Raw genomic sequence first — 23,120 nt, 5'->3', positions numbered from 1 at the left:
AAGAATCAGGTCTTTAAAAAAAGGCACCAGCAGCATGCAAATACAACAGCACTGCATTTAGCACAGTTTACAAAATGAATGGCTTTGATTTCACTGATCTCACGTCTCTCCTGCCTCGTGCATGCATCACATCGGCTCAGCGCGGTCTCGCTCCTCTCGGGGTGGAGGAGGGATTGTCCTGCACCTCACCACACGTTAACCTCGGTGCTCAGTTCCCTGTGTTTCTGCCGCTGTCGTTAATTCTTTGGTTCCTTAAAGTGTCAAAAGATCTGAATGTTTCTGAAAGCAGCATGACTGAAGAGTCGCCCCTGATGACCTCACAAAGAGCTTCATCTACAGCTCAGGGGAACGTTTCTGACCTCTGGCTGTTGTTTTATGGTCACGTTTGTCTCCTGTTTTGCTTTCATGTGATTTTAACTGCATCACAGATAAAGGCGGCTGCACGGGAGCCTCTCACAGCCCAAGCGACCGTCAGTCATGCTGCCTGCAGAGTGAATGTCGATTAAAGAAGTGGGAATGAGTGTGACCCGTTTCTGGGAGGAGATGTTGGATGGGGAGGTAGAGGGGGGATCAGAGACGGGGGCTTCAGACCTCAGGTTGCCGGCTCGCTCTCAGGTCGGTGACGTTAAAGAAAACACTGTTTTATGTTGAAGAACGCTCCCTCCTGGTTTTATCTTCGTTTCTCGCGGCTGATCGAAGGTTTCCTCTCCGCGAGTTTTTCAGATTTCTCTCCTCTTTTTTTGTTTTTTGACGTCCATTAATTGTTGGGAGGATGTTGATTCCCCGGACACGCACTTTACTGTGAGCGCGTGTTTGTCTCACAACAGCAACTGCATATGTAAGTGTGTGTCTGTGTGTGTGTTTTATATCATTTACAAATTAATTTACAAATTACTGGGCATGAATGTTTATCATATATAAGTGTGTCTCTAAGTGTGTGTGTGTTTGCGTGTATTGTGTGTGTTTGTGTGTTCTTAGGCTTGGAAACAAACAGGTCCCACTTCAAAACCAAACTGCTGGTTTTTCTCCCCAAAGTCTGACACCTTGATATCCCGCAGAGGAAGATGCTCCAGCTGTGGCGTGCTGATCTCCAGGACCGTCCTGTCGAAGCCCTTACGATACTGAGAAGAGACACAGAGACACACGTCAGAAAACCACAAAATGAAAAATGTTTATAAAGTCTTTGTAAGCTGGAACATTAGTTTGAAAAGAAGGCTGAAGTCAGAGCAGACGTTGTTAGCTCTTCTCTCTCAAAAATAAAACAGCTAAACACTTCATAAAATCCTCTAAATGTTCCTCTTATGTTTTGCAGCTACATGTGAAACTGTGTGTCATCATAGTGTAATTAGTGATCGTTCTCAAATTTAAAACACCTTTCTGAATTCTACAACCTCAAAGATAACATGAAATACTGTCTCTTTGTTATTGATGAGGAAAGTGACACAGTTTGGGGTTAAACTCTTGTGCTTCCTCCAACAGCTCAGTCATACGACATAAAACTCCAACCTCTTTGTGACTATGAGTAAAAAAGTGGCCGCTCGAAACTTATGAGTGAACATTTTTGATGTCAAGGTGACCGCCTGCTGTGAGGCAAACTGTCTCCAACCAATCACAGTCCGACTTGGACCGACTGCAGTCACTCTCAGACAGATTGGTGAAGGTTTGCCAATAATTTCTGCTTCATCTAGAAACAAAATTTGCCAAGATGCTGCATTAATCTGGGTCAGTCTGCATCGATGAGCTCGTCTGTTTTGTGTTTCTTTGCAAAGAGCAGACTCGACTTATCTGGGAGCATTTCTGGTTTAAACTACGCAAAAGTCTTGAGTCTCCTCATGTCTTCATGTTTGTCTTGCTTGGAGTCAGGCTAGCTTTACAGTTTTTAAGTGGTCAAAGTTGTTCTTTCTGCATATTGTCTACTTTTTCACTTACTTTCAGTTCACCCTTGTACCTGAGCATTTTCAGAGGAAGCAGGTCAGTGTTCATAGATCAGTGTTAAACCAGTTAAACCAGTGTTAAACATTCAATCATTCAAGCAAGCATAAAAAAGGCACCTGACTCAGCATGAATCAGTGTTGTGTCTACAGAAAACGGACAACTCCAGGCACAGTTTGTTCCATTTCTTTGGCTGAATCTATGAAAAATTTAAAAAATGGCCCACTTTGACAGACAAAATGTTATTTTTAAACCAACAAGGTGATTCCCAAAGAGCGACTAGTTGAAAACATATCTCAGCATGCTGTGCAGTGTGCCCTTAAAAAAATCTGAGGAAACTGGACAAGACCAAAGTAGTGGTGATAGTCCTAAAAAACTACAGCAGCACCTTGATGCACCAAAGTTGCTTAGAAGTTTTTAACTGACTGTGAGAGGTCGTAGTTTTTTCTAATGTGACTGCAACATCACAGAAAAAGAGGCAGCTTAATTTACTAGGACTGGATGAGGGTCAGACTAACTCTGGTCCATCATACATGATTATGATGGACCAGAGGAAAGATGTGACAGCTCTCCATGACCTTCAGTAACACGGAGCCTTTAACAGGTCTGGATGTAGTTTTGTGTGTGTGAACTCACAGAGCAGCCATCGATCAAGGCTTTGATGTACGGGTTGGTCTCATAGCTCAGCTCCTCGTCGTTGGCACCCAGGAAGTGCAGCGCCCTTTTGTAGTTGTTCTTGGCGCTTTGGTCGGCCCAGGCCACGGAGCGGTGGCAGTGGTAGGTGAGGTTCTGACGGGCCTGGACGCTCAGGAGGCGCAGGAAGCCCAGCTGGACCACGCCCACGGGCTCACCGTTAGAGTCGACGTAGGAGAACTGGGAGGAGGAGAACAGAGAGGAGAGGAAAGGATTTAATGATAAGACAACAAGCAGCAAGGAGGAAAAGTGTAAGAGCAAAAGAAAAGGACGCATTCAAACGAGGGAAAGAAGGTTAAACAGGTCAAGCTAAGAACTAAACTATTAAACTTTTAATTACTAACCTTACTACCAGTGGAAAACTGACTGTACCACGATCCTGGAGTCTCTTTGTCCCAGGAGCTCATCTCCACCTGTGACCACAATGATCCACGTCACACATTATAGTTAAAGTTTCATTTAACCTGTTTTCACACAGACAGATAAAAACACCTTTTTTTTTTAACCAGGACGGCAAATTTCCTCAACATTACTGCTCTGACATCTTAGTTTTATTATAAATGTTAAATAATTTTTTAGTTTTTTACATATAAATGAGAAAATAGAAACCACCACAAACGCTTCAGGAACCCAAACATGTTGGAAATTTAACCAAATTATTATTAGTTTAGTTAATAAACCTGTTTTTTGACACAGTTGTTGTTTTTTCCAGATTGCTGGACTGACCGTGTTGACGTCCTTGCTCGGGTACAAACATGTCTCTCCAGTAGTAAAATTACAGAAGACCTTGAAGGAGTCTCTGGAGCAGCCCTGATTGGGGTCGATCCAGTACTCTCCTGCAGAGGGCGACAGAGGAAAGAGGTGGAAAAATCTAAAAGTCTGACTTTGACTCTTAAAGATGTTCATTCATCATCATCCTGATGTAAGTGTCAGGATCAGCTGGCAGGTGTGTTTTCCGTTACCATCTTTGAGGTCCGGCTGGCTGAGGTTCAGGTCCTGGCAGGTGCGTGCGGGGCTGTCCTGAGTGCCCAGAGGGAAACGCATCGTCTCGATCTCTTGACGGAGGGAGTTGAGAGAGCCAAAGATCTCCTCCATGCCTTCGCTGCCCATCAGGAACTCGGTGCCGGCGGTGTCAGATGCCGGCATGTCAGGGTCAAACTCCGGCGCCAGCTGGCTGGCATCGATGGAGCGTTTGGACTTGGGACTCCTCTGGATGGGCAGCGGCTGAATGACCTCACCAGGTGGGCCCTGGGAAGCAAGTTTATCATTAACTGCAGTTCAGAGAGCACATGGAGAAGATTTAAATGAAGAAAGGTGGGGTACTGACAGGAGGTCCAGGAGGTCCCTGTACTCCTTTTTCTCCCTTTGGTCCAGCTCCTCCCTAAATCCATCAGGAAAAGGAAAGAAGCATTACATCATCACATCCATCCATCTTTGGATTTTCTAACAACTGCACTCATGTTAGCATGTTTACTCACAGATGCACCCTTAGCTCCTTTGATACCTTGAGGACCCTGGAAAAGATGTCAGACTTTAATAAAACGGCTACAATGACAGGTTTCAGGAGCAGGAGGAGGAAGAATGATGTAATGTTCCTGGAATAAAACAGCACAGGCACTTACAGGAAGACCAGGAGGACCAGCAGGGCCGAGGGGTCCGGTGCCTCCAGGAAGTCCCTGTGTTACAAGAAAAGACATGAGAATCCTTTCCATAAAAAAAGAGTCGAATAAAATAACAAGGATTTCACTGCCTGCTCTTCATCATGTGACAGAGGTCAAACTTACGGTCTCTCCTTTGGGTCCAGAGGATCCCTGAGGCCCAGGAAGGCCTCGGTCTCCCTTCTCTCCCTGCTCTCCCGGAGGTCCGATGAGACCGATGAGACCTTGGTGTCCCTTCTCTCCCTTGGCTCCGGGGTCTCCACGCAGCCCGGGCAAACCAGGCGGTCCCTGCAGGAGGAGATGCAGAGAAAGAAGAAAAGAAGAGGACAAAAGCAGGGAGGACAGACGAGAAGAGGAAAGATGGAGGATTAAAGAAAGCAGCAGGAGCAAAGTGCAGCGTCACGGAGCATCAAGTGCAAACTTTGTGTTTGTTCTTACCAAAGGTCCAGGAGGTCCTTTCTCTCCAGCAGCTCCTGGTAATCCTTGCTGGCCCTGAAACACAATTATTAACACACTTAGTGAGCGAACAGCAACACATCATACAACAAGTGTCACACACACAGTGAATTTGTTTAGTTGCTCTTTTAATAAACCCAAAAATGACTGATAAACTGAACTGACCACTGATCCCGGGAGTCCTCGAAGACCTTCGGTTCCTGGTTTTCCTGGTTGACCCTGAGGGCCCACAGGACCCGTCTTTCCTGGGGGACCGACTGCACCTGGATCTCCCTGTGAAAGGTGATGCCAAAGAAACATGATTAAAAGATTCCTTCTTTGCATCAGTAAAGGTTATGCATCACAAAAATAAGATTGATAAGAACCTGAGAAAAACAGAGTTAATCATTTATTGTAGAATCATTATTAGAAATAAAGGGTCAGTAATCAGATGTAAACATAGTTTTGTCTTATCATCTGCCATAAGCTTATACTTACTGTGATCTGTGCAGATCATTTAGTAACTGAAGGACTCACCTTGGTTCCCTTCTCTCCCTGACGTCCCTCTGCTCCTCTTGCACCAGCAGGACCCTGACATGTAAATGAGGTAACAGTGCATCAATGAACATAAGTGATAAAATTCTGTATTCCTTCAAAGTTAATAAGCTTTTCACTAAATCATATAAATGTTTTGTATTTTAAATAGAGGCCAATTAAAGAAGGAAAGAAGGAAAGAAACAGAATAAATGTTTGATGGTGTCCAGGATGCTTTCACTGTGCTGCGCTCAGGGTGGGTGTTTGGGTGGTGAATACTCTAAACATGACTGGTCAGTAAACACAACGAGGCTGCGTCTCCTTATTTGACATAAATCTGCTTATGCTCAGGTAAATAAAATGTCAAACTGCAAAACTCTGTAGTTATTTTCACCCTTTTTTAAAAGCTGGAAGCATTAAAAAAATGTCTATATAGCAAAACTTGCTACTTAAGTGATCTTTCACAGCAGCAGGTTAGACTGGGTGACCTTACCCTCTTTCCTGGGGGGCCAGGAGGTCCGTTCTCACCAGGAGGTCCGGGGGTGCCCTGCGATAGGAGGCAGAATGAGAAGATTGAGGAGCTGGATCATTTCTAATCCTTCATTTCTGTATCTTTGCATCTTTTTTACTCACAGCTTCTCCTGCTTCTCCGTCCTCTCCTCTCTCTCCCTTGGCACCATCCTGACCCTAAAGACAAAGACGATGATGTCAGAGGTTTTTCTTTGGGCTGTTCGGTTCAGCACAAAGCTCAAACGTGCAGTGAAGAGGCTGAACTGAACTGTCGACAGCTGTGGAACCACATTTAACATCCCTGCAAATAAATAAACGTGAATCATTCAAAAACAACACTTACTCTGGGCCCAACCTCACCAGGGGGGCCGGGATCACCAGGGAAACCAACAGGACCCTGAAATTAATAAAAAAAGACCCATGATTAAACACGGTAAAGAGATCTGCGGTCAGTGATCTGTGTGGCAGTCTAACTGTGTATGTTCTGGAGTGTCCAGGTTCTCATACTGGGTTTCCTTTGGGACCGTCATCTCCTGGTCCTCCTCGTCCTCCGGCAGGTCCAGCAGTTCCAGGTTGGCCCGCTTCTCCCTTCTCTCCGCGCTCTCCACGAGGACCCTGTCCACAGAAGTGCACACCTCTTTGTTTACTCATGGATGATATTTAGATATCAGCGACAGGATGAGCTCCTGATGCATCGGCTCAAAATAGTGTTAAGACTGCTCACCTTCTTTCCAGGCTCTCCTACGATTCCAGGTGGTCCGGCCTCACCGGGCTCTCCCTGTGGAACAAACATCACATATTTTAATCCAGTTTTTCTTTTTTTGGACACAAAGCTGTACAAATATTCCCTCAGTACTGCACCTTCTCTCCAACAGGCCCAGGATTACCAATACCACCAGGAGGACCTTGAGGACCCTAAAAACAGACAAAAAACTGATCAAATAATTTCCATCAACAGTTACTCGGAGGGAAAAGAATCAGATAATCTACTTTAATTAACGCTGAACAATGATTTTTAGTTTTATGAGAGTTTACTATGATAAAATTAACTTGATGTAAAAGGTTAGGTACCATTTTATTTCTGTTACTGAAACATTTTTAATAATTCCTGTTTAGCTTCCTGTGAGTTTCACAGAGGTTCAGTAAAAGCTCCAAACACTCACGTCAGCTCCGCTGGGTCCAGCAGGGCCACGGGGTCCTGGAGGGCCTGGAGGACCCTGGAAACATAAAGAGGATTTGGTTATTATCATCATTTCATTAATTTTGTTTCATACGTCATTACCAGTTATTACAATATTCATGTGTTTGTGAAACTCACCATAGGTCCAACATCTCCCGTCTCTCCTTTCTCTCCGGATGGTCCTGGCAATCCCTGCAGAGCAAAGGTCAAAGTTCTGGATTAGGAGCTTTGCATAAGAGTGACGCTCGACGTTCACGAGCATTTCCATCGAATCCAACGTAAAGAAAGGAAGTGTTGTTGCTTTTTGATGTTTTCATGTTTTTTACCTGGAGTCCGATGGGACCTGGCGCTCCTGGGAAGCCTCGAGTTCCCTCGTCACCTTTAGCTCCGAAAGGACCCTGCTGCCCCCTCGGTCCAAGATCTCCATCAGCACCCTGCACCACAGAAGAAGAAGAACAAGGACAAAAACAGGAGATAAGAACAGTTAATGTGCTGTTCTCCTGACTGGATGGGTCTAAACTTCTCATCATATCAGGAATAATCGTGTATATTCATCACATAACTACGTTTTCATTTTAACAAGACCTTTATCAAATCAGTAAAGTAAAAACTGCAGCCATCATCAAATGCAGGCACTTGAAAAAAAAAAAAAGAGTTTCTACTCACAGCTGGACCAGGCTGACCTACAGGACCGAGCGGCCCGGGTGGCCCAGGAGGACCCTGCAAAAAACCAGAAACAAGCACATGAACACTGAGAAACAACAATCATTAAGAAAGAAACAGCATTATTAGATTCTGATCGTTACCATCAGAGGTAAATATTAACCCCTGATTTAAGTCACTCACATGCTCTCCTTTGCCTCCTTTGGCGCCCTTCTGACCGGGCTCTCCAACCTCACCCTGAAACAATAAACAAAATTCATCTTATTTTTTACGCTCTGAGTTATTTTAAACTTAAACTGTTTTCTCTTTGTTTTATATTTGTAGCACCTTGGCCAACATTGTTGGATGTAAAGTGCGTTATAAATAAAGATGCTATTTTGACTCTTGACATACAGGCAGTGTTGGGCAAGTTACTTTGAAAAAGTAATTCATTATAGTTACTAGTTACTTCTTCAAAAAAGTAACTGAGTTAGTAACTGAGTTACAATATTCTAAAAGTAATTAATTACTTGAAAAGTAACTATTGCGTTACTTAAAAAAAAAAAAGTTTAACCCTCTGGGGTCCAGGGTATAATTGGCCATTTTTAACTACTTTTGATTTTCCCTCCACATTTCACCTTTAAAAACTATTTACTTTGCCTTGTTTGGTATCATCCTTTTCAGCACAACCTCACGTGTCTGAATTTACAGTCATGTTTTCATTTTGACAAACTGTGTTAACACAATTGATCTAAAATCAGACAAAAAACATAAAATCCGAAGGAAAAAGTTATATTTTTTACTGTAACAACCACAAACATGTTTAATGAATCATATTTCATAACTTTAAATGCAAATATAAATTGACAATTTTAAAATCATATGCACAAGTTTTGCAAACAACATCACAGCCTGATACCTGCAGGTCTGACAGCAGCAGGTGTATCACTCCTGTTTCTACCTGGAGATAGCAGTCGCCTCATTGTTCTGACACACAACACAAAACTATCCACAACACTACACACTAACTACACAAGACAACACGTCACTCCTAAAACTAAAACTTCCACCTCTTCCTAAACTACCAAATGTCATGTTGCCATATACATTTTTCCACCAACAGGAAAGGGCAGGTTTTTTTTTTTGCTGCTTAAAGCTGTAGCGCCCAGATTACTTACAGCTACTTCTGTGCAACTGATGTAAGATGCGGTAAGCTGAACACAGCTTCAACCGTCTGTTTATTGAAAAATAGTAACGCGACCGCATTTTCTTGTTAGTAACGGTAACGGCGTTGTAACGATAGAAATAGTAATTAGTTACTGAAAAAAGTAACGCCGTTGCTTGTAACCCCGTTATTCCCATCACTGCATACAGGCACCACCTTCTGAAGTGAAACATTCACCCTGCAGCTTTCCAAGAATCTTAAGCTAAGGTGTGATCTCTGTTACTTAGAGCTACTGGCCTTGTCTCCGTCCTCGCCGGGAACTCCAGCTGTTCCAGCAGGGCCGGGCAGACCCACAGGTCCCTGCACTCCGTCGCGACCTGCTGGGCCAATGGGCCCTTTCTCACCCTGAGCAGGAGAAAGAGAGAACAGAGAAATCAATAATTGATATTCATCATTAGCTGGACAGACTAAATTTGATTAACACATCCAGAAGACTCACAGGGACTCCCTTCTCTCCAGCTGGTCCAGGTGGGCCCTGAGGGCCTGGTCTGCCAGGAGGTCCAATGGGTCCAGCAGTACCAGCTGGGCCCCGCTCACCAGGAGACCCCTAAGAAATACATGAAGTCAGCACCAATCACAGCAGGTTTTCATTAAGTGATTAATGAATTCTTAAGTTGGAAGAATGAGTAACAGATTTTAAAAGTTTTTAAAATATTTCTATCTCATAGTGAGAGATTTGAAAAATGAAACAAATACAATGATGGTTAACGTCCAAACTCAGAGTACGCGCTGTTCTCTCCTCACTTAACTGAGAGATCCAGATTTGCCTCCATTATTTCTGCACTATGAACATTTTTTTTAAATGAGTTGTTTTTTAATATGAACAGAAACCTACAGCAGGTCCAGGAGGTCCAGCAGGTCCTTCGCCTCCCTTCAGTCCTCCACCACCCTGGAAGAAATGACCATGCGGGAATAATCATCACACTCTTATTCTAATAACTGAGAGAAGAAATGTTTCTTAAACACCTGGATCCTGGCTTGATGACATATGCTGGATCATTTATACTCACAGGGGTTCCAGGAAGTCCTCTCTCTCCTGGGAAGCCTCTCAGTCCTGCAGGACCATCTTTTCCAGGGCGTCCTGGGGGTCCAGGGTCCCCCTTGGTGCCCTCTTTCCCTGAGGGACCAGGAAGCCCCTGCTCGCCAGGTGGACCTAGAGGTCCGGGATGGCCACGCTCGCCCATGGGGCCGGTCTCTCCTGATGGGCCCTGGAAGGTGGACATGGAGAGGGTTGAGAGAAGAAGAAAGCAATGATGGAAGGAAGAATGCAAAGCAGCAGGGTGTGAAGATGGAGAAGTGAAGTGTTTAAGTTGGCTCGTGATTAAGAAGCTCGATGTGTAGCAGTAACAGTATCTGCACCACGATGAATGAACTCACCTGAGGTCCAACAACACCAGGAGGCCCAGGTGGACCCATTTTACCTTGGAAACCCTGCAAGAGACAAACTCAGTTAACAGTTTATCTAGAAAACACAGACGCTCACATCTCAAAGGCAAAGACGTGTCCTCTCATAACCATCATCACAGTCTCAGCGACTGAGAGGAACCTGGAAAGAAAAATCTGCTGTGATGATTTTTTTTTGTTTATTTGACACAAAACACAAAAAATTCTTCTCCATAAATACAGATTCAAGCATCTCTGTGCATTTAATTTCACAGATCACTACTTAAATACTTCAGACAGACAGAAGACAGCAAAGCTGGAGGAAGACATGCAGTGGATGGTCTGGATTAAAACCCACATCTATGGATTAGCCTTAAGGCATATGGGCCACCTGCTCCACTCAGTGAGCTCAGGTGGAGCCACCTTTAAGAAAGAAAAATAAATAAATGAATTAATAAAAATTACAAATTTAACTTACAACTTCTCCTCTCTGTCCGGGATGTCCTGGCAGGCCATCCTTTCCTGGTGGTCCCTGTAATAAAACAATAAACCAATTTTATCAAACTGTACAAAGTACCTCAGTTTTTTTATTAATAGCTCAGTGATATCAACCTGAATTTGTAACATTACTAAAATCAGTCTGTGAGGAACCGTAAATGAAAACGTTTACTTACAGGAGGTCCCTTTGGTCCGGGGAAACCATTGGCTCCCTGAGGTCCTGGCAATCCCTGAGAAATCATATGTGGTAAAGTAAGAACATTAAATACACGACTCAAAATTAAAAGTAAGTGTTTCCAAGCAGGACACGCTTCTGTGAACTTCAACACTCACCCTCTCTCCAGGAGGACCATGAGGTCCATCACTTCCTGAGGTTCCCTGACAGGAGCAATAAAAGAAGAATGAATTAAATACAAACTCTTCTTTTCTTTATTCAAATTATTTACAGGCAAAAATCAAAAGCAATGAATGGCATCGAGGGTTTTTAGGCAAGTCTTGTTTAAAAAATAAAATCCAGCTCTGACATTTTTGTTCAAATATTAATATAAAGATGAGATCCGGGCAATTTCTTTCACACATTCATGTAAAAATATGAAGTGAAAACAAGATTCATCAGTAAATCACAGTGTGGACAGTTTGTTTCAGGTGTGCAGACAAACCTTTGCTCCTGGTTTCCCCGTGGCCCCCCTCGGCCCTCTCTGCCCTCGGGGGCCCTGATGGTCAAAAACAGCATGTTTAGTTAAGTTACTACGATACACTCAAATCATATGAAGGAATAATTAAATAACTCTGTGTTTCTGCTGATCACCAGAGGTTACACTGATGATGGGTGATGTACTGATATTCTTTAACGCTGTGAGCAGAGCAGCTTCTAAAACCTGAACATAATAAACAGAAAAAGTACCGTCGGGCCTCTTTGTCCTCTCGGACCTGGTTTGCCAGAAGGACCCTGAAGAGAATCAGAGAGACAGTTAACATTAAACATTAGTTAACATTAGAACTTTTGTTATAACCTGAGCATTTTAATCCTTGTTAAGTTTAAATGTCTGACTTTTGATGTTAATTCTTCCACAGAGACGTCGTCTTACCCTTGTTCCCTTCTCGCCGTTTGAACCAGGGAATCCTGGGAATCCAAGAGATCCCTAAAAACAAACCAACATGTAAGGATCAGCTGTTCCATCAGGATCAACCACTGAGTCAGTGTTAATGAAAGGCACGTGCTTCTCTTACCTTTGGTCCTTGTCTTCCAGGATATCCAGGAACTCCAGGTACACCGAGTTTACCCTGGAAACAAACGATGACGTAATTAATCACAGCAGGTGTGGCTGCGTTTTCTAACCTGCTTCACTACAAACCAGCTAGTTATGACTGATTAATGCTGGCATGTAGGTGAGAAAGCTGAGAAGCACTCGACATAATGCACAGGTGTAACGGTTACATTATCTTGTAATAAAATTCATGTTATAAAGTTAAATGTCAGGTGCAATGGAGAAATTCACATCAATAAAACATAAAAAACCCTCAATCATTTATAAAAATTCAAATCCCAGTTTCAGATCCCAGGTACAGGTAAAATATAATTCTTACACAAGTTTGTTATAAAGTATTAAATGATGGTCTGAATAATAAAAAATAATTACTTTTATGCAGTCTTGCTGTAATTAAACAGTTCATACCTTCTCACCAATCAGTCCAATAGCTCCAACCTCACCGGGGGGTCCAACACGACCCTTTGGCCCCTCCGGACCGTCCTCTCCTCTGGGCCCTGATACTCCAATCTCTCCCTGTAAGAGATCAGAGTGGAAACAACGCTGTGAGATTAAATCTGTGCTGTATACAAAGCAATACCAAAGCAAATATTAACATGGGTTAGATTAAAAATCTGGACCAGTCCTTCATTCAGCCATCTAGTGTTACATTAAAGAATCAGCCAACTGACCAATCAGCTGCTTCATTATTCAGACTTTACCCTTTCTCCCTTGACACCAAAATCTCCTTTAATTCCCGGGAAGCCGTCTTCTCCCTGGCAACAAAAACAAATAAAAACACAATGAATAGATGTACATGACATCAACCTTGTTTTTACTTATAAAATGCAGTCACATGATATCTCTGTTTTCCTTTTTTAATCACCAAATGTTCACATTAACACCATCTTATTGTGTAAATGTGATATTTATTCATTTACCTTTTCTCCTTTGTGGCCTTTCAGGCCGCGGATTCCTTGTTCTCCCTGTGATCACAACAATTTCATAATCAGTACATTTGCATTCTAATAAATCACATTAAAAATGTCTTTGCCAATTTCTTTTATGACACATTACAAATGAAGTGCAGTGACCTTGACGCCCCGAGGACCAGGATAGCCGATAGCTCCCTGAGGACCGTTAGGACCCTGCAGACCAAAGAAAGCAGGTTTACAGCACAACACACACTCTGTGGTAACTACGACCACAAGGACAAACCTGACAGAGGTTACAGGTCTCCTGTTATGATGGATAATAATTTGGTGATTTGGGTTTGTTATAGAAGTGATGGAGTGATGGAGTTATGACACCCACCTGGTTTCCCTTGGTGCCAGAAGGCCCCTCCTTTCCTGGGTGACCCTGTGACATGAAAACAGAGAGTTTAAGGCTTAGAAAAGACATCACCTAGCTTTAGGTGGTACAACTTAATAAACAATATAAAGAAAGACAAACATACAGGAGGCCCATCAGCTCCAGGCATTCCTGGGAGACCTGGTTTTCCTGTGGGACCCTGGAGAAGGAGACAAAGCGTATATAAGGTCAATAAATGCTCCTTATTTGAAACGTCTCATATCTGAATGAAGCGCGCTTTTCTGCTTTGTCACTGACGAGTGCGACAGACTCACATGGTTGAAGTATGAGTGAGAGAAAAGTGCACTGACACAGAGTACCAGTGTTATTCTATAAGACTCAGAGTGCTGAAATCACTGCTCGTCTTTTTCCTTCTTTTGTAAGTATTCTCTGGAGGGGAAAGTGTTGATGTGAATGAGGTAAGGATGCATAACTTCACTTTAGTTTCAGAGATATTCATGCTGTCACTGTCACAGCTGCAGCTGTAAGTGGTTGTTGGTTATATGAGAGTGACTGCAGCCTTCATGCAGTAGTCAGCTGTGTGCTGTACTGCGTGTGCATGAGGTAAACCCTGCACTTGATATCAAACTTAATTTAGAAGATTCATTTTTAAGTGGAATAGCATAAGATCATCATCTCTGACAATAACCATCAGATTTTCACCTTTGTGAGATGTGTGAATTTGATTGGTTACTATAATTCTCAAACATCCCACAGACTCCTGCTGTAACAGGTGTTTAAAGATCTCTTCCCGTCCCATCACATAAACAGTTGTTCTCCTCCAGACAACAGCACATCCTACTCCTTTTGTTTACTTTCTCAGTGTCGTCACTGCAGTATTTAAATGTGAGAGTTGGAGAATAGAGTTGAATAATGTAATGAATTAATAATATTCCAACTATTATATGACTGTGTATTGTTGAATAGTTATTCATAGCCAACATTCATTATGTAACTGTACTTTAAATAGAGTATGATAAATATTTAAGGTCTTACTTTCTCTCCTGGGGGTCCGAGGGCCCCCTGAGGTCCCGGCATTCCCTGCAAAAACCCCCCAAAACACACGTGTGACCTTTAATCAGTTTATGTAATTATTACAATTTAAGCATTAATCTTTCTTTATATCTTTGTGTGCATGTTCCTGCATAGCTATTCCCATACATTATCACGTATCAGGTACGTGATAATGATCAGGTGTTCTGTGTCTCACCTGAGTTCCTGGGGTTCCCTGCTGACCTGGAGGTCCTGGCTCACCTTGGGGACCCTGAGAAACAGAAGAGGAGAGAATAACGATCAGCGCAGGGCAAAGTGAAAGGCAGAGGAGGAAGAGAGAATCTGTCAGGAATTAGCTAAAAGAAAAGCTTTGTGTTAACATTATGAGTTGTGATCTTAGATGTTCAAATACACATGATAACATGATAACATGGAAACTGTTACTGACCAAGCTTCCTTTGGGACCGTGGGGTCCATCGTTTCCTCGAACACCCTGAGAGAAGAGCGAGAGGAAGAAATTAAAAACAATTCCCCATAAATGTCTGAATGTCAGCTTCTAGTCAAAGCATCCAGGGAACAGGAACTGAAAACATCATCTCTGGTGCTTTGCTCAGCATCACTCATAGAAAACGAAACATGTTGATGTCGATGCAGGTTTGTCTTTGTGGGCATCTTCCTACTTAAAGTGCAGTCGTCTAATTTTACACAGGTTTTTGGAAAAAAGTGCACAAAGTGTTCGTCTGAAAACGCTGGTTTGTACTTAAACATGTTATAAAATTTGAAAAGAAATGTGAGAGTGTAAGGTAATAAAAAGTGTTCGCTGTGTTTAACATTACATATTGAAAATCTGTAAGAAAAATACGTGTAACAAAAACACTGATGTTTCTGCTTCTGTCATATTAAACTGATGGAGTAAAATTCCCTTAAAGCTAAAACTTTACTTTAGCAGAACAAGCAGAAAGTTTAAATATATCATGCATTCATTTTTTTTACATGTTTTTATTGTTTTGAGGAGACTGTGGGAACATCACATGCTCATTTTTAGATTTGGGATGAAACCAGGTGACTGGCTGTTGGTTCAGGTGGTGCTGTGGGTGCTCAGTGGTCAGAGTGGGGTAAAACAATGCAGCCAAAACACCAGCAGAAGGGTGGGTGTGAAATCGCTTTTACTCACAGGAGGTCCGGGGATTCCTGGAGGACCTTTGGGTCCAAGCAAACCACGAGGTCCCTGCAAACACACAAGGACACACAGGCGTAAGACGCTCATGCAAACCAAGATCATTCACTCACACATACTAATGTTTTTAATGGAAATGAAAGGAAAACATAATTCATAAAGAAAGAGAACTTATGTGTTTATAAAGTATAAATATATGTGCAGAATGAGCTATTTAAACAAGTAATCTGCATTTTCCTTCTTTATCAAATCTAAAAGTTTGACCTTCAACTAGCTGCATAAAAAATTTCAGTGATTCTAAAAGCACGTTGGCTCCTCCTCTGTCTTTGTGTTACTGCACTACATTATTAATTACAGTAAAGATCCCTAAAATATCATAAAGGCATGATGATTATGAAACAACAGGTGCAAAGGTAACCTTGTTATGTGAGATATAAAAACAGAGGCATGTATTTTGGGGGACCATTTAAAACACAGACAATAAAAGCACGAGTAGAATATAAATAGAAAATAGTGGGAGATGTAGAATCAGCTGGGCTGTCACTGAAACACTCACTGGTTCACCTGGGAGACCCCTGGGTCCAACGTCTCCATCATCTCCCTACAAACACAGAAGAAGAAGCACGTTATGGATGAAAAGATGCTGATCAGCAGTGACACAATATCTGAATGTAATAATAAGATTATAATATTCGCAGATCTACGTACCCGCTCTCCGTCCTCTCCTGTGCCCCCTGGTGGTCCCATTGGTCCAGAGTCACCCTAATAAAATATAAGGATGAAGCAGATGTAAATAAATTATTCTCCAGTGTTAATAAAGATTATAACTGAAAAACAATCATTGTTTTTGAGTTTGTTGGACTGACCCTGTGTCCTTTATCACCAGGCAGACCAGGAAGACCATCAAAACCACGGTCGCCCTGTGAAAGAGACAGACATAAACATTATTATCTCACTTTAGAAGATAGAAATACATCAGAAACGATCTTAATACAATAACAATGAGTCAGCATACGGCTGAGGCTTTAGGATCCATGAGAAAGACTTTGATACAGCTGAATAATCAGGGAGAACAAACTGACTGTGTCGACGTTTTGGCACCAAAATGACACCAGGATTTAAATTTTAATATCAATTCTTATTGGACCAATAAAAAAAGCTACAGAGACAGAGTGGAGGCTTCAGGCTGGTGGTGTTTAAATAAAGGCAGTGAGGGTACCTTAGCTCCAGGCTCTCCTGGCATTCCTCTGGCACCATCGGCTCCAGCACGGCCCTGTGAGGAGCAGAGGAAGAACATGTTTAAGTAAACCTACGTTTAAAGATGGCTTAAAGAGGACCACAGGTGAGCATCTGGATGGACAAAAACCGGCTTTTAGAGGTTTTTAAAACTTTCTGGTGACAACCTGAACTGCAGGCCTGAAACGACACCTACTCTCATAAAACTTAAAAAATAAAAAATAAAATACAACGACAAGTGATACACACATCTTAATAAAAATGTCAGCTGTTCATACTCACTCTTCTTCCTGCTTTGCCTGGAGGGCCCATCAAACCGTGGGGTCCCCTTGGACCCTGAAAATAAACCAGAGGCCCGTCAGAAGTGCCAGTTATAACTGTGATCTCACAGACATGGGCTGAAAAGGTTCACTTAAAACACAATACAGGAGTAATAATAATTAAAGCTGCAAGCAGCGATATGAGGGCCCTCGCACCCCAGCATGTCGAGCCAAGCCCAACATCTAAAAACCAGCGCTTCAGATCTGATGTCACATTGATGGAATTCATGCATTTATCCACCAGCTTAAATTTTATGTCATTCAACTATTATTATAGTCATCCCACTAGGTGGCGCTCTAACCATTACTGACAAATGGCATAATAAACATTTCCGAGCTCGAGTCTCATCACACCTGCCATCTTTGGGAGAGATTGGACATTTTGTTTTGGAGTGACAGCAGATTACTGCTTTTTGGCGAGGGATTGAAACTCCACGTGCCGCCATGACCACCCCGTTTCCCTGAACGTAAAAAGCTTCGCAATTTAACATCACAAAGGTCTTTAGATTCAACACACTGGAGATTGGGTCAATATGATGAAATCCCTTGGAGGAGTTCGTCAAAGAACGGTGCCTGAAAAGTAGCGAAATTGTCGCCAAAATTAGACATTAATTTCAAAATGGCTGACTTCCTGTTGGATTTGGGATATTGCTCCAAGAGACTTTTTTGTACATCTTGATATCTTCCATAAGCCTACCAGGTTTCAGACTCATAGATAAAACACAGAGCAGGGGCTGTTGTTTTGAAATTTTGTAGGGGGCGCTGTGGAGCCATTTTGGGCTATTCAATGAAAATGGTAAAATAACAAGAAAGCGCTCATCACATTGGAGGTGTGCGCCAAATTTCAAGACATTTTAAACTTTCCAAGCCCCTCAAAAGGCACTTCATTGTTCATGGTGAACTGCGTTGCCACCAGGGTGCGCCGTTCAGTTTAAAGTCACAATTTTCTCACTGAAGCATCATGAGGGACTGATGGTGATATTCACCGCTTTTGAAGTGGCCACGATGAACCTGTAAAAGTCAGTACAACAAAATGAAAGACATGACATTTCCTGTTGGCACTAGGTGGCGCTCTTCGTATTCTTGACAATGGGCACATCAATCTGTTCAGGGCGGGTCTGTTATCATGCCTATAAAGTCTGGTTCTGATCAGACTGGATTTGATTGAGTTATACTAATTTGTTTCTTCATGGCGAGACATCAATGTTCGCCATGCTGCTGGGGTCACACCCTCTGACGAAAAGTCACAGTTTTCACTGTAACCCAAGACCAACTCCTTAAGGCTTTCCTGGAGAAATTTGAGGGTGCAAATGTCACCCATCACAATACTGTACCCCAAAGTGTAAAACATGACATTTCCTGTTGCCACTAGGTGGCGCTGTCCCTGGTGTCAAATATGGCAGTTGAAATATGTTCAGGGGTGGAGCCTTATCATATGTGTGCTCTTTGGTCCACGTCGGACCATGTATGACAGAATGAGTGACAATAAGATTTTCATGGCAAGTCATCGAAATTCGCCATGGCGCCACGGCCTCACGGTATTGTGAAAACTCAAAAGCTCCGCAATTTAACATCGCCCAGGTGTGTAGTTGACACAGACCAAATATGAAGCTTATACATTCAAATCCCAAGGAGGAGTTCGAAAAAGTTCGAGGCATGGAAATGGCAAAATTAGAGCCAAAATGTCACCTTCAATCCAAAATGGCGGACTTCCTGTTGGGTTTGCGTCAATGGTCCCAATAACTTTTTAGTTCGTCTTGGCATGATACACATGTGTGCCAAATTTCATACATGTAGCTCAAAAGATGTGTTCGTAGGGCTGCATTTAACAACGCATAGGTGGCGCTACAGAGCCATTTCCCACTGCTCATATGTGTAACCATGAAAATACAAAATTTTTCACCAGACCTGACATGTGTGCAAAATTTCATGAGTTTTTGAGCATGTTAAAGCCCTCAAAAAGGCAATTCATTTCAATGAAAAATAATAATAATAATAATAATAATAATAATAATAATAATAATAATAATAATAATAATAATAATAATAAACAGAGCAGATACAATAGGGCCTTCGCACTTTTGTGCTCGGGCCCTAATAAAGTCACTGCATTAATAATTTTACACACAGCTGTTGTGATTTACCTGAGGACCGGGGTCTCCAAGCTCTCCCTTCAAACCAGGACTTCCTGGACTTCCCTGAAAGAGACTCAATCATCTCAGTCTCATTTTATTAATGATGATGTCATATACACTTAGAGAACAGACCGATTATTATGATCCAAATGAAAGGTAGCGTACCAGGGGTCCAGGGCGTCCGGTGAATCCCATTGGTCCAGAAGGACCCTTCAGAGCCATCTACAGAAAACATGACAGCTCCTTATAGCAGTGATTCAGGAAGAAACTCTGTTTGCATATTGATTTATGTTCCCTGGATAAGATCATCATCTTAATGTTCACAGGATACCTGCTGTCCTGTTCACAGGTTTTCTGTTATATTTGTGTTTTTATAACACATCATCTCTGTTCTGTGTTCTCTTACTGACCACATTAAAGTCTTATTCTGATTCTGAGTTTTCATAACATAAATAGAAAAAAAGAAAATAATTAACAAAGTGCAGTTTTTAATGAAATATTAGAAACAATGTCTTTCACAAAAGGTGACAATACCAGGGCGAAACAAAGCATCAGTAATCCACTCGTAGATAGAAAAGCTGAAATAAAAACTCATATCTGACCCTGGCTTGGGATAAGATGGCTGCAGCCTGAGCTTCCTGTGCAGAAACGACCGGCCCCTTGTCTCCTCCACTCTGCCCGAAGCGGAACTGCAAACACAGAACAAACATTCAGACTCAGACCTGATCAGTGACGCAGGAATTACTCTAACATATATATAAAAAACAAGGAATAAACATTTGAGCAAGCTCAACATCTGAGAGCATTCCTATAGACTGTAGCTGTGTTCAATGAGGAAAACCCAAAATAATCTAACTTTGAAAGACCCAAATCTCGATGCTTATAAAAAACCAACACTGACCCCTAACCCCTAACACGGACAGTAAAGAGTTAAAATACATTCAGATCTGGTTTAAACAAAACATTTGTCCAAATATGACTCATATTTATAGCTATTCTGATAGTTTCCATAATCAGTAAAGGCTGAAAGGTTAAAGGTGACTTACAGGCAGCATGAGTGAAGTTCCAGGAGGTCCAGGAACCCCATCAGCTCCAGGAAGACCAGGCCTACCAGGAGGGCCCTGCAGGATATCAGAGGGGCAACGGTGAGTCGGCCAGTATAAGAATTTAAAAACATGATCAATTCAGCTCCTTTTGTATAGCACATGTGTAACACACAGATTCAGATCCATGCCTACAAACCTTCAGATAAAGGAAAAATACTCACCCTCTCTCCGGGGTCACCGGCAGAACCAGGAGGTCCAGAAGATCCAGGGGGTCCAGTGGGGCCCTGCCAGATAAAAATTAAGAGTTCAAATATTTGTTGACAGAAAGTGAGGATTTATTTTTTAAGATGGAGAAAAATAATATTAACTTACAGCAGGTCCCTCAGGTCCTGGAGGTCCTTCAATCAGCATCCCCTGCAAAATCCAAAATCAAGTAAAAAGACAGACAAACCCTCCACCAACAGACGTCCTCTTAATGTCTACTCCATTAATCCTCTAATGGGTAATGAGCAACACTTCAGAACGTTTCTTAACTGGCCTCACAAGCTACAGCGCCACAAATATTTTTGTAAAGGTAAATGTGCATAACTACAAGGTTAACTGGCCACTTTGTTAGGTACACTGGTTCAGCTGCTTGTTAACACAAATATCTAATCAGTGATCTGAAAAAGAGAAAATATCCAGTGAGTGCAGTTCTCTGGGAGAAAATGTCTCAATGATGTCAGAAGTCAGAGGATAAGGACTGCTTCAAACTGACAGCAGGCAGAGAAAACTTAATTAATCACCAGTTACAACAAAAGCATCACTGAATGCAAACTGTGTTGAACCTTGAACAGATGAGCAGACCAGGTGCTGCTCCTGTGAGCTCAGAACAGGAAACTGAGGCTACAATCAAAACTGGACAACTAGAAAAAAGTTGCCTGGTCTGATGACAATGCAGGAAGATGAACCACAGAGCTCAGATTTCCTCAAACTGGTTTCTTGGATAAGACAGTGAGTTTACTGTATTCACATGACCTCCACAGCCACCAGACCTCAGTCCGACAGAGCACAGAGGATGTGCATTACAGATGTGCAAATCTGCAGCAGCTGTGTGATGCTATCATCACCAAAGTCTCTGAGGAATGTTTCCAGCACCTTGATGAATCTAAAGAATTAAGGAAGTCCAAACTGACTCTAACAAGCAGCTCCTAACAAAATAATTGGTGAGTGTATGTCTTGGATTACTGTGAACAGGATAGTAATGGGAAGGTTGCCAGTGCAATTCCTTGTAGCTTCTGGTAAAACAACACCCCCCCCCCCCCCCCCCCCCCCCAAAACATCCGGTCAGGTAAAACTGTTGAATTGACTCACAGGCTCCAAGACAGCAGGCTCGCCTTTCTCTCCTTTCTGGCCTCTAACAGCAGCCTGAGGAAAACACACATGCAGTCAATAACAAGTAAGGACAGAAAAAGTGTGTACAAAGTCACTGAAAGCATATTTCAGTGTTTTGACTGCATGCACTGACACAGAGGACAGCGACAGCATATATCAAACATTATCGTACTAGAGTTGATAAAAGAGTAAAATAAAATGAAAACCTGCTCTGCTTGAATAAAAGTGTAAGCTTGTATCCAAATACCATTGATTCAGCAGCTCTCCAAACTGTCGGTCCATGACTTACAGACTTATTTATGCACAGATACAGAATCCTCTGAGCTTAGCACCAAAAAACAAAGACATACACTCAAAACGACATTCAGGGCAAAAGATCACCTCTGAATGCCTCTTTATGGAGCGTATGTGACAGTATAAGTTACTGTTAGGCTCAATACACACACTATAAAATCAAACCCATTTCAACCACTGCTGTGATGACTTGACTTTGCCTTGAAATGCATTCGCTGTCCGTTTCTCTGTGACTGACTGAGTTTGCAGGCTATAAAACGGAGACTGTGAACAAATTTTACATGAATGTCGTCCACTCTGAATTCAGTTTGGTGAATGATGGTCACTGATGGTTCATGTATCCAGTCTGGATAGCTGAAGTTTCTAAACTCCTTTTTAACTCCATGTTTGAGGACCATCTCTGTGCCAGTTCTCAAAGCAGGGTTCAGTGTTTGTGTTCAAATTAGCTCCCAGAAATCAGAAAGTGAATAAGAGAGGTGAGTAAACAGAAGGCATGCAGATAATCTCTCTCTTCAGTGGCAAACTCAAACAAGTCACGTGACGGGACACCGAATGCAATTTCACGATACTTTGTAGAGCTGGTTGAAATGTTTTTTGTGTTTTTGCCTCTGAAGCAAAGCGACTTACGCCTCCCTCGTCTGTCACAGCGGACAGGGCGGGGCCAATGTTGCCATCAACCTCTGCAGTCTCTGGTGATGGTTCATTGTAGTCCCTGTAGTTATAGTCGTACTCCTTAAGGCCCACGTCCCCAGTCTCATACTCCTCGGTGAAGAGCTCTTCTCCAGTACCACCCGCCTTGGCGGCGTCTACCTCTTCTCCCACCAGTGCTGGCTCCACCTGAGGCTGTGACGAGTTTATCGTAGCCACAGCGGGATGGACGGAGGGGCACGAGAGAATGATTCAAGCAAAGGAAAAGAAAAGGAGCAGAAATGACGAGGAGAATAGTCAAAGAAAGGGACAGAGGTGTGCAGGACGGGGAAATGTTCAGGGTGGAATTGAAATAAAGAATGGAAGGAAAGGAGAAGTGGAAGAGGAGCATACAGAAAGAAGTGAGTCTTACCTTTTATAAATAAACAGTCACAGAGGGAGAGAACACAACAAGACATCTGGCAGACCGTACAAGCTACAGACGATCAGGTTTATCCTGGAAATCCTAAATCTTCCATTAATCATCTAAAGTTTAGTTTATTCTGGAATAATTTCACCAAAGCTTTTTAACATCAGTCCTCGTGATGACCTGTAATCAAATATGTTCTCA

The 23,120-nt window shown here is 42.5% G+C and overlaps 1 protein-coding gene across 1 annotated transcript; it reads right to left on the bottom strand.

Annotated features, from left to right (window-relative positions):
• Positions 1 to 905: 905 nt before the first annotated feature.
• Positions 906 to 22,639, bottom strand: LOC135932839 (collagen alpha-2(XI) chain-like; the record flags this gene model as incomplete). Its single annotated transcript, XM_065470579.1, has 58 exons — positions 906 to 1,121; positions 2,569 to 2,805; positions 2,970 to 3,038; positions 3,352 to 3,461; positions 3,588 to 3,873; positions 3,953 to 4,006; positions 4,104 to 4,139; positions 4,248 to 4,301; positions 4,410 to 4,571; positions 4,722 to 4,775; positions 4,905 to 5,012; positions 5,256 to 5,309; positions 5,746 to 5,799; positions 5,886 to 5,939; positions 6,106 to 6,159; positions 6,270 to 6,377; positions 6,487 to 6,540; positions 6,624 to 6,677; positions 6,926 to 6,979; positions 7,081 to 7,134; positions 7,269 to 7,376; positions 7,609 to 7,662; positions 7,789 to 7,842; positions 9,047 to 9,154; positions 9,249 to 9,356; positions 9,645 to 9,698; positions 9,820 to 10,017; positions 10,187 to 10,240; positions 10,671 to 10,724; positions 10,867 to 10,920; positions 11,024 to 11,068; positions 11,350 to 11,403; positions 11,595 to 11,639; positions 11,779 to 11,832; positions 11,921 to 11,974; positions 12,367 to 12,474; positions 12,660 to 12,713; positions 12,879 to 12,923; positions 13,032 to 13,085; positions 13,252 to 13,296; positions 13,394 to 13,447; positions 14,284 to 14,328; positions 14,498 to 14,551; positions 14,729 to 14,773; positions 15,455 to 15,508; positions 16,014 to 16,058; positions 16,166 to 16,219; positions 16,324 to 16,377; positions 16,677 to 16,730; positions 16,976 to 17,029; positions 19,158 to 19,211; positions 19,314 to 19,370; positions 19,751 to 19,837; positions 20,195 to 20,269; positions 20,416 to 20,478; positions 20,567 to 20,608; positions 21,548 to 21,601; positions 22,490 to 22,639. Coding segments are annotated over 58 exons (4,356 nt in total), but the record flags the coding sequence as incomplete, so codon positions are not given.
• Positions 22,640 to 23,120: the final 481 nt, after the last annotated feature.

Source organism: Pelmatolapia mariae, linkage group LG22 (assembly GCF_036321145.2).
Source record: "Pelmatolapia mariae isolate MD_Pm_ZW linkage group LG22, Pm_UMD_F_2, whole genome shotgun sequence".
Classification (NCBI taxonomy): Eukaryota; Metazoa; Chordata; class Actinopteri; order Cichliformes; family Cichlidae; genus Pelmatolapia; species Pelmatolapia mariae.
This window is presented reverse-complemented; position numbering and strand designations above follow the sequence as displayed.